The sequence below is a fragment of the Colletotrichum destructivum genome, chromosome 4, assembly GCF_034447905.1.
Source record: "Colletotrichum destructivum chromosome 4, complete sequence".
In the NCBI taxonomy this organism is placed as follows: domain Eukaryota; kingdom Fungi; phylum Ascomycota; class Sordariomycetes; order Glomerellales; family Glomerellaceae; genus Colletotrichum; species Colletotrichum destructivum.
Genome location: NC_085899.1, coordinates 170,849 through 182,237, shown reverse-complemented (window position 1 = coordinate 182,237; position 11,389 = coordinate 170,849). Strand labels below are relative to the sequence as shown.

At 52.5% G+C, this 11,389-nt stretch overlaps 2 protein-coding genes across 2 annotated transcripts; one reads left to right on the top strand and one right to left on the bottom strand.

Moving 5' to 3' along the window:
- Positions 1 to 7,197: 7,197 nt before the first annotated feature.
- CDEST_05968 (Putative fungal transcription factor) lies at positions 7,198 to 8,594 on the bottom strand (the record flags this gene model as incomplete). Its single annotated transcript, XM_062922127.1, has 3 exons — positions 7,198 to 7,771; positions 7,877 to 8,276; positions 8,339 to 8,594. The coding sequence occupies 3 exons, from the start codon at positions 8,592 to 8,594 to the stop codon at positions 7,198 to 7,200; spliced, it is 1,230 nt and encodes a 409-aa protein (XP_062778178.1).
- A 444-nt stretch (positions 8,595 to 9,038) lies between these two features.
- On the top strand, positions 9,039 to 10,155 carry CDEST_05967 (Putative GroES-like superfamily, alcohol dehydrogenase-like, NAD(P)-binding domain superfamily; the record flags this gene model as incomplete). The annotated part of the gene is made up of 2 exons (XM_062922126.1): positions 9,039 to 9,200; positions 9,259 to 10,155. 2 exons carry the CDS (start codon positions 9,039 to 9,041, stop codon positions 10,153 to 10,155), a joined length of 1,059 nt encoding a protein of 352 aa, XP_062778177.1.
- Between the last annotated feature and the right edge of the window lie 1,234 nt (positions 10,156 to 11,389).

The window sequence follows — 11,389 nt, the reverse complement described above, 5'->3', positions numbered from 1 at the left end:
TTGACACTGCACTCCTTCCTTTGGCTTTTCGACGGCCGCCTGCCCAATTCGGTCACGGGGTGAGCATCGCGACAATGTCACGGCCGCCTTTCTTACCTGGACCAACCTGACGGAACGGGCGAGCCAAACCCTCGTGACTTTCCAACGAGTCACCCGATTCCTACCCACCCTCTTCGCAGCCGCAGCCGCAGATTCCGCCAGTAAGTACGATGTATACCACACAGTACGGAACCAAGGCAAAGACACCGAATCGCTGGCCAGAAGATAGATGCCTTTGTTGGTTCGGCGCCTCGAGCCGGTGGGCATGGAGCCCCCAAAAGGCAGGCTTCCGTCAAGGAGCACCCCGACTTTTCGACCAGCAAGCAAGCGCATATCCCTCCTTTACTATGAACCAAATGGCGGGACGAGCACCCGTCTTGTCATCCGTTTACAGAAGCTCACCTGTGGCTGATGCTTATCGGAGGATAATTTACTGCAGCATTTGCTGCAGCACATGGTGCATTCCTGCCCCCATGAGCTACCGGGAGCACAAGGAGGGGGAGGGGAGGAGAGGGGTTCTGCACATCAGGGTCCTCTGTGGCCGGGCGATCGAACCCCGCGTCGAGAGGAGGAAAGACGGGAGGAAGAGACCCCTCGGGAGTCGCGAGGGATAACCCGTTAGACCGTGATGGAGGGGGGCGTGCTCGGTGTGGTTCGGCGCCTTTTCCACCGCCTCTGCCCGACTTTTCCTCGAGCCGACTGACCGTATTTGTCCGTCGCATCCTCAACCTCCTCCCTCCGTTGCAAGCTCCGTTCGGCTCGCAACGAACTGAACCGTGTTTTGGTCCGATCTGCCAGACCTGACTCTTGAAGGTTCGAGCACGTACAGAGGATCGTCTCAAATCGCAGGATCCCACGCGACACTGAGGATACGTGCACCGACCGATTCGGGCATAACCGAACAGCACCGACTCAGTTGCTCGCATTGCACCATCTGGTGTGAAACGGCCTGAATCAGCCCTCGTGGGATCTTCAAAAGCCCTCGACTCAACTCGACTCGGTACGGCCACGATGACGACACGTACTGACTGGGTGGTGCGTCTTCCGTGGAGAAAGCCTCTCTTCTTCGCGAGGCCATAGATGGTAATCTCTTCACGCCGGTGTATTTTTTATTCTATTTGCCCTCGGACCAAGGCCGGCAACATTTCTTGGCGCCGGCACACGGGGGGCAAGGCACAGCGTTTCTAGAGTCGATGTGATTGAGCCGTTGCAACTCATGTCTCGCGCGGGCTCGCTTGGCACCCCGCCCAAAAGACCAGAGGCCTGAAATATTCAAGGAAGCCATTCGAATGCTCGGGCATATGCCGTTTGTCCGTTTGTTGGACTTCCGGCGTGGACTCTGCCAACTTCTGTTGGGTTTACTCTGTAAAAGGATTTCGGCATGGACACCTCACGGCAACGGTACCGCGTTTTGCGACGCAGGCGTGGCATACAATACGGTTGGCCGTTGAGGGGCAGGTCGAGCGGGAGGGGGAGGCACATGTGAAAAAGTCGACCGATCCCAGATCTCGATTGAGGCTTATCGCCAGGCATCACCTGAAAGCTGAAGAGAGTGGCCTCAACCAATCCTCGGTGAAGGGGCGGGGATCAGGGGGTTCCTTCGGGAGCGCAGCGGCGGTCACGAGGACAGGACGACGGAGCCTCGCTGCAACGCAAAGAGACGACAGGCTGCTCCCCCACGGTGCCACTGGCGAGCAGGAACTGTACCAACAACTGGTCTCAGTCGTCTCTGCAATTCGTGGCATGTTCGCATGACGGACGCATGGTCGGCCAGCAACGCCATCTCACTGGTTCATGGAACCGGACCATATCTCGTCTTCCTGGAAAGGGTATCGAAACGATCTGTGTGATGCCCATTATGCACTAAAACCGTCGGATTAGAGGGGTGGTGGTTTATGCATATCCACGACGTCAAGAAAGTCTTTACGGCGAACAACACGGGAGGGATTTTTTGCTTCCGGACGCTGTGCGGCCTCGATCGCATTCCTCGCATCGGCTGCGGCGACGGCGATCCTACACGCTTCGAGGGAAAACTCTCCGCAAAGTACGGATACCACCAGAGAGAGATCTGCAATGGGCCGAGGGAAACACCAAGCGCTGACAGCTCCGCTTACTAGATAGATCCAGTTGTGCAGCGCACTTGGCGGACGTAAAGGGGCGGCGGCGGCGGCCGTGGCGGCGACGAACATGTGGAAACACGGGCTGGGCAACCAGCATGTAAACCGTCCCCGATACGTGCACTAAACACACACACACACACACACATCAGAGACGAGAAGCCCCCCTGAGAAGCTCTGCTTTACTAATGATGCAATGTGCGAGCCGTCGCAGGTGGCGATGGCCGGATTCGATGCGATGCGACGCGACAACCAAATCTCGTGTTACTACTTCACTGCCAATGTTCAACACAACCACCCAACCGCGGGAAACGAGATTGTACATTTCAAAAGTACCCAAGATTTCATTCGAAGCAAGGTTCACGACGTGGGAAAACGGTGAGTCCGTGGCAAAAAAAAAAAAAAAAAAAAAAAAAAGAGAGACGGGAAATCAAAAAAGTCTCGCCACGGAGATGAATGAGACGCGGCGCGAGGCCTGGCGGCGTGGCCATGACGTCAACGCCGGTGGAGGGGTTCAACACCATGCTGTCTTTCTCTTTCTCTTTTTTGGCCTTTTATTTTTCGTGCACTCGTTGGGTCCTTGGCTTCTCTCGGGAGGGAACAACCCCGCGCGTTGTGCCGCCTGTCGGCCCTGGCGTGTCTGTCTGCGACCAGGGGGGGTGTGAGTGTTCCAAGGACCCAACAGGTATGGTGACGGCATCATGTCCCGCTTCTGGGGCGACGTTTTCAGGGTTGTTTCTTTCTTCCTCTTCAGCACCAGAGAAGAGCTCGGCGGAAAGCTTGCCATTGTATGTGCGCGCGCCCCAGTTTGTGTGTGTGGGTAAGACGGTTGATGACATCAGTGCAGCAGAGTGATGGTCTTGACTGACGATACCTGTACGTGCAGTGTCTTTGACTCCTTGATGTATCATCGTGTGAGGGGCTGGAGAACTGCTGTACGTGTCGGATGCAGCCATAAGAGACGGGGACCCGAAATCCTGGGACGGTTTAAACGGTCTCCAGGGCTTAAAATGCCTTGACGGGGCGGATGCTTTGACGGTAGGGTTTTAGGCTTATTGTTGATTCCTGCCCTACGTAGGGTTTCCTAGTAGCGCGAAACCACCCTGGTTCAAGGTACCGGCAGGACTGCCGCGCTGGGGGTTTGCTTGTTAGAGGCTTGCTTGCTTGATGGGTGGTTACTGGGCGTAACCATTAATGGCATTCCAGTGCTGCTGCTGCTGCTGCTGCTGCTGCTGCCATGTGGTTGCGGAAGGCTTCCGTCGGTCACGGTGAACACTGGCTGAGAGCTAACCCCCCCACCCCACGTCACCGTTGCTGATCTCTCGAGTCCCTGAATCGCATGGCCCTACAGAATGCGACTTTGCTGTCGGGGGATCAGCCTCTGCCCTGGACATTGTGTACGATGTAATCCATACGTCCCGCAGCAAAGTCTCGTCATCGCCTAGGGCGGCAATTCCGGATGACCCCCAGGACTGCCGGGCGAGCGACGATGTGTCGTATGTCGCGTGGCTGCTTACCTAGGTGTCAATGAGATCCGGAGGAATTGTCCGGCTAAGCATGACCGAAAGACCACCACGCAACTCTAACACCGTCGGTCGGTATTAGGCCACCTTGGGGAAGAAGCTCCAAACTTTCCCGTCCTTTTCCTTTTAGTCTTTGTAAGAGAAACGGTGGCTGGAGGAGGGGGCGGGGGGTTGCCTCGGACCTCTTCTTCCGGCCGGCGGCGATCTGCATAATGCACTCTTCAGGACCGTGACGCTGCAGCAGTGTTTTGTCACCGTGCCGCCGCTGTTGCTATCACTGCTGCTGCATGAAACGCCAGAAGCTTCCTTTCTGGAATCCATGGGCTGAAATCCAATCGGCGAGGGATCGAAATTCTGTTGATTTCTTTGTTTCGTTTTTGACCTCTCCCTCCTGTGCTGTTGTTAAGTGGAAACGGAATGCTAAACGGTTTTGCGGGGGGGTGTCCGCGGGTTGTGCGGGTTGGTTGCGCGGGTTCTGCGGGTTGCGATGCAGATGATGAGACGACAGGTGGCCAAGCAAAATCCGGGAACCAGAGAACAGGCCGGCTTGAGTTTTCTGTTTCCTAGGGTTTTCTGTCTCCTTCTTTCGGGGATCCGGCATGTTTGGTCGGTAGTTCTATGCAACTTTCTCCCTCTCTATCTGCTTCTTTCGCTAGCCAAAGCCGAGCCAACCATCGGGCGCATCGGAACGATCGGAACGATCGAACGGAGGAAAAGAGGGGCCCGACGGGCGGAGAGGTGGGGGTTAGCGGCCGGCTTCTTCGGCAGATTTCGAGGCTATTCGAACTCGTTTTCGCGGACCTCGGCCTGCGTTCACTACAAGGCCCAAGACCTTCATTGCATCTGTCGGTCTTGGTCCCAGATTTTATCGCACATGAACACAACAGCCTTGTGGGGTTTTCCTTTAAGCTCGAGACGCTCGCCTCATCCGTTTGTACTTGTCGAAGCGGGTGTCGGATGTCCGGGTTGCTCGGGCTTCTCCTCCTGCCAGCAGGGGGGGGTCTTGTCGCGGTTTGAGTGTCGGGAAGACCATCGGCCGCGCGTCCGTTCGCTGGGAAAGACGGTGGCTAGAATAGGATAGTGATGTCGACGAAGGGACGAACTTTGGAGGCTTCGGTCTGTGCAGTTCTGTCTTCTGATAGCGTCAAATTGCCGAGATTTGGGGGCTGGGAAATGGACTTGGAACCGGCTTCAGATTGCATAACTCCAAAGCCATTTCAGTTTAGGCTCAATTGTAGCTGCTTCCACCAGGCTGTGTTATAACTTGGCTAACTGGTTACTGAGGTGGTGATTCAAGTCACTTTGCGACGAATCAATCTGGGAAGCTCGGACTGAAGCTTGACATCCAGGGAACTGTAGACGTTGGAGCCCTTGACAAATGGCGTTGGTCCCCGTTCTCGCCATAGATGCTTCCACGGAAAAGAAAGAGGTAGAGTCACGTTGATGATTCGGCTGTACTCAATCTAGCATGATGAGAGAGCCAGGAATTGGAGCGGAAGAGGAAGAAAGCAAGGGTTCAGCCGCCATAGCATGCAATATTCCGGTCGACCTGGTTTCTGTTCGTATCCACATATAAAAAGCGGTGGCATCTCGCTTGAGAAGATGGACGACCCGATAAGAAAAGAAAAGGTTTTCTCAGAGGAATAGGTGCCCGGAAACACATTGGACTTAATGAACCACGTCAATCCATAACACAGCAGAGGTCCCTTTTCCTTGCACAATGGAGTAAGATCCCTCTCATCACAAGTTCCGGAGTTGCTTGGATTTCGAGGCTGACGGGCTTGCTTCATGCGGTGCTAAGTACTCGTCAGTCGGCTGGAACAGTCTTTCAGTCTTTCTTGCCTCTTATCTTTCCTTAGTCGTAGCACTAGCGGAAAGCTCCATCCTTCAAACGGATTTTGCATATGCACACATAGAGAGATGCTACCAGAATGGAAACACTCTTCCCGGGCTTGGTCATAATAGTCAAATGTGATAGACGATCCCTGAATATTCTTCAAGTCCGCCCGTCCTTGTGAAGCTAACTTTGAGATATCATGTAGAGGGAGAAATCAAGATCACGAAAGTCCACGTGAGCTTTTGTCTTCACAGCCTTCCAATCCCAATCCACGCGCTGCTCAATTTCCTTCGAAAGTACATGCCTAGAAGGACATGTGTTCTGCCAAGTTGACTCTTTCAGCTCTTAGCTCGTATTGTATTTCCCGGTAGTTCGCAACGAAGCAAGCGAGACAAAGTGAGACCCGAAAGTAGCATGATGTTCGGAGTCGAGGCATCGCCGTTCCAGACCTCGCAAGGCGCTCTCGTGATGGTGATGGGGTTTCCAGAAGGAGAGTTGAAAGCGTGATACCTTCGGCATCACTCTCGATTCGTGAGAAATCGTCCTGTAAGATTTCACAACAATCATTTTCTCCCGAAGCTCGAAGAGCTCGCCCACATGCATTTCCAGCCACTTGCAAGGAGATATGACGATAAACCATTTGGAAGCCGGAAGAAATCTAGTTGATAATATATCGGGTTAATGTAGTCACGCCTAAAGATTACTTCCAATTCCAAGCCGATGTATGGGTTAGGATGCTTCGTGGATGGGAAAGCGTTGACGCGAACACAGGGTGTGGGTATTATCGTAGTGGAGCAAAACTAAATTATAGAAAGCTTTCACATCCTTTAAAAATCAAGTGATGCTCCAGCGTGATAAAAGCATTAGAAACAAAGTCTAGAGTATCTGTGACCTAGCCGGAGTACTGAATGGTAGTGGGGTATGTGTATTCTATGATAGGGCCCAGTTCAAACGGGAAAAAGATAATGTGAAGAAGTAGTTTAGAGCACTTATCATCAAGACAAGCATGCTCGAGAAATAAGGAATTGATTTCGCGAGCAGTGCCCTTTGGTCAGCCAGCTTCCCCTCGATATGTTTGCTATTCTAGTAGCGGCAGCTGGCTGCGAATTAAGATCCAGCTGCAACCCTCTACTTTACCACAGAGGTTGAGTATACCACTTGGAACTGCGGAAGCCATTGAGATGCTGCAGGATTGATTGAAAGTTGGAATAGAAGGGCTCTTTACAGATAAGATAGCAGTTCGATATCAGACTCTTGGGGTGAAAATCATAGCAACCGAAACGAAGAACAAATTATTGATAGTCTTGAATGCGGCTTTACTTCCGTTGTAGCAACGTTATAAGGGCGTTCCTACACTAGGAGTGCCTTAACCGGTACCCATAACTGGGCATCGGTACATACAGATAGCTGGTGTATGGAAATACTCAAAGATAGAAAGGTACTTATCATTATGTATGAAATAACCTCGTTTTGCATAAGAGACACTGATGTCGAGGCCCAGCCAACCAACTTTTGCGAACAGCTTCAGTCAAACCAACCAACCAAGTATTGCGATGCTTCTGGATCAACAAACCAACTTGGAGACCAGAGTTGGGCTGGTTGTTCTGAATGTTGCGCAAGCGAATTGATTGTAGCACAGCAGTGAAGCCAACGTATTTGAATGAGAGGATGACAAGAACCGTTACCCATGTACAGGTTTCCAGCATTGTACTGCTACTATGTTCCTGAACGGCTCCATCAAGGCCTGGTCCAAAACCAAGCCGTCATCGGTGACCATAAACGGCCTGACCAATCCTCGAGACCGAAGAGATATCACTGCGGCTTTGAGTCTTCCTGTGAACCAGGCTTTTGTTTCGGACCCGTAGTCAGCTGACATAGCGCCGAGCATGAGCTGACAGGACGTCATGTCCATATAGGAACACTGGATTAATTTCCGTGTATCCAGTGCCGCTCGTAGATTATTGGCAAGGAGTGTGAGATTTTCAGGGGATGAAGAGGGCCATGATAGATGAAGGAGTATTTGGACGGAGAGTGCTGCTGCTTTGACTTCTGGGCAACTGTTGGATTGGAGGGCCTTTGCCTCAGTGTACACTTCTTGTACACCCTTTGAAATCTCTCCCAGCAGAGACTCGGATCCCGTTGAATCTTCGTGGTAAGCCTTGATGGTTTTCCGTAGCGCTACAAGCTTGTCGACCACATCTGCTATAAGTGTCAAGACTTGGTTGCTCCGAGTGCCTAGGGCGTCAACGATCGTCCTGTGATACATGCGTGGGCAATTCAAGGCAGAATTGATCGAGTCGCTACTTTGGTTAGCTAAACTCTGTATCGTAATCATCAAGACAGTCATGAGCCATACTCACCAGGCCATAAGACCAAAGAACCATGACGGCTCCTGAGCAATGCCCCGGGACCGCCTCTCACGGATCATTTGTGCCACGCCACTAACATGAACGTTCCAGCCAGAGTCGTTCTGCGCCAGCCGCTCCCCAAATGCCATAGTCAGCGCCGCACCCAACCCCCCATCAGTAAAACCCCTACCGGATCCTATGCGCTCGATCATGGAACTGACGGCCCGGTGCAAATGGATGCCGGAGTCCCGCCTCCAGATGGGCTCTGGCGACCAGTGGCCTATGCCAACAGATAGCGTCGCGTTGAGAAAGGCTGGGTCTGAGATGAGCAGGCCGAGCCAGGCCGCTTCTTCGTTCGTATCACCGTGATGGGCGTCGCTGTTTAGAAACAGGACGGACCAGAGCCGGGAGACTGGCGTTGGCTTAGCAATATTCTTGAAAAATTCGTGGTACCACGGGATGCCCCTGGCCTACAAGTTGAGACAGTAAAGCGTGTGCTTGAACGTGATAGCCGGTTGGCCAGGCCCTGCAGCTCGAAGGATTCCTGCTTCTCGAGTGTTACTACCGCTTGTCCCGAGTCATTTTCCTCTTCTGATATTGTCGTCCTCGTCAATTTCCGCTCCCGCCGCTTGGCAAAATTGATGCGCGTAATATGGCCTCTCATCTTCTTAGCCAAGTCCCGCGAGAGAGCCGGCGATCCGGTCGTATTCAGAAAGGTCAATGTCGCCATTCCGTTTGATTCGATCTCGATGCCTACTTTAGGAAAATGAGATAAGAGACCTCGCAGCGAACAAATGTAGTGATTAATATTGAAGCCGGATGAAGTTCACGATGACAAATCAACGTTGACGAAGCGGACCGTTATCGATGCGCATCGGCTTATTGCCGGATTAGGAAAATGAGATTTAGATGTTGTTGACCTAATGTGGTCAATCAGAAAGTAGCGCATGTTGGCGGGTTGAGCATGCACTCGCTCCTAGGCTAACGACTTTTTACGAGTAATACTGACCTCAAATTCATTAGTGGAAGAAGCCTGAAGTCATCAACTATTTAATGTCAGAGATAATCACAAAATGTGAAGGGCAAAACAACACCGCAGCAGCAGCACCCCTGGCTTCAGGAATAATCCCTCCTCATCTTTACCAAACCTTTCCCCAGCTTTACCCCGAACTCAATGGCTAGACAATGGATTCTGGCCCGCCAGGAGGGCTTCGAAGCCTCACTTGAGTTCAAGGAAAACGTCTCCGTCCCAGCACCTAACGAGCTCGGCCGTAACAAAGTGCTTGTCAAGATCAAGGCGGCCAGTCTCAATTTCCGCGATCTTTCAATCCCGAAGGTGCGCCTCCGGGCCCAGCTATGCATATGTGACAGTGTGCTAACAAATCTCATCTAAGGGCGCCCATGGACCAATCGGCATTCCTCTAATCCCCGGCTGCGATGGCGCAGGCGTTGTTGAGGCGGTGGGACTCGATGTCGAAGAGTTTGTGCCTGGTGACCGGGTGGTCATGTACTCGGCGCCTGAACTTGCCGACACCAGAGGCGACGATGCGCAGGCAACGCTCGCTGACACTCCTTCAATGTTGGGTCATGGTAGTCCTGGAACACTGACGACCATTGGCGTGTTTTCGGAAAAGGCACTCGTCCATGCCCCCAAGTCCCTCGACTGGTTGCCAGCAGGTTCATTGTCGTGCAACTGGCCCACGGCTTGGAATGCTCTATTCGGTTTGAGGGACAGAGAAGCCGGACCGGGCAAGTGGGTTCTCGTTCAGGGTACAGGCGGACTTAGCGTCGCTATCCTGCAGGTCGCCGTCGCTGCCGGGGCGACCGTCGTTGCGACCACTTCGACCGAGGACAAGGCTGCCCGGCTGCGTGAGCTGGGAGCATCCCGAACCGTGAACTACCGCACGAGTGAAGACACGTGGGGAACAGAAGCTCGAGCTCTAACACCCGAGGGACGCGGTTTCGACATCGTTATCGACGTCGGAGGCGACGAGACACTCGGACAGTCACTAAAGGCCACCCGGCCGGAGGGAGTATTGTACGTGTTGGGACGTGTTGGGGGTGACGCTGAGCCGGTGTCTCTGTTCGGATGCCTCATGGCAACGTGCATGGTGCGCGGTATTCTCTACGGCAGCCGAAATCAGTTTAAAGAAGTGGTTAAGTTTATCGACGAAAAGGGCATTGTGCCGGCCGGGGACGACGTCGTTTTTGAACTGGCTGATGCGAAAAATGCGTACAAAAGGTTGAACGAAAAGAAGCACTTTGCCAAAGTCTTGATCAAGATAGAGTAGGGGTGCTTACCTATCGATTTGTGGCAAGCAATCACATGAGCGGCCTTGATCGAGATGAAAGTGTAAGAGGTTCAAGACCCCTAATCAGTTAGAAGAGTATAAAAGTAGCTAGGAGGTAGTGAGCACACACACGCAAATATACACACACGAGTATCGCGATTCCAACTGGCTTGTCCAGCAACAACTCCAAAGCCATTCCGAGCATCACTCCTCTACCTCTGCTTCTGTTGCAGCAGATCTGAGCGTTACTCGTTCGTTCATTTAGACCTCCAAATTACACCGCTGGTGCCGTGTTTCGCGGTGATCGCTGCTGTTTCTGCAGTGCCTCTTCCTCTTGTCGCGTTGTGGTTGACATCTCGATGGTTGATTCACTGGCTGAATTGGACGCTTGGGCGTTGAAAAGGGGGCATACAGTTCGAGCATGATCTCCGTCATTCTCGGCAGAGCCGTCGCACCCATCATATCGTTGATGCTCTTGACATGGATCAAAGGAAATCGTGGGCGGCATTCTGGGTCTCTGCAAGCAGCGCAGTCATCAAGTTGCTGGCCATTAAATATACCATCATTTGCGTCTGCCCCCCCCCCCCCCCCCCTGTCTTCTGGGATCAAGTGCTTCATTCTCATCGACTTTCAATGTAAAGGGTCCATCCGCCCACGAGTGGCTTGGATGCTGCTATCCCTGCGTATCTTGCCAGCAATTTAAAAAGACCAACGAGTAGACAAATAGGATATCTTGGATCAGCTTCTTTTTGTTTCTCCATTGCTCCTTTGCCCTAAAATATTAGCTCCTTGCTTCTTCAGACTGTCGTGAATTACCTTGGGAGCTCGAAGACTACTGATTTGACATTGCTGGCGATTCTAAACCAAAAAACATTGCTTAGCTTCTGTTAACGCGACCAGAAAGCGTCACAGTAATTGCAAACGTGGCCTCAATGACGTCCTCAGTATTTCTCCACTCGCCTTTGATCTTCAAGCCATGAATTCCTGTCGTCTAGAGTCACCTCTTCTATCAAACGACTTAACAAGTGTTGGTCTTCCTGTCTCGGGTCTCGGGTTTCTTTGCCGTCTGATGTCTAGTACCACTCTCCAAACAAGATCCAGTATTCTGTTACCCCAAAGTTCCGTGCGACAACCTCGTAGAAACATCGGGGTCAGATAGGGTCTAGTGTTCAAACAATCACGACGATGGATGTTTCCAAAACTTCGCCGTCGGAGAGCCGAGTCCCACTTCATC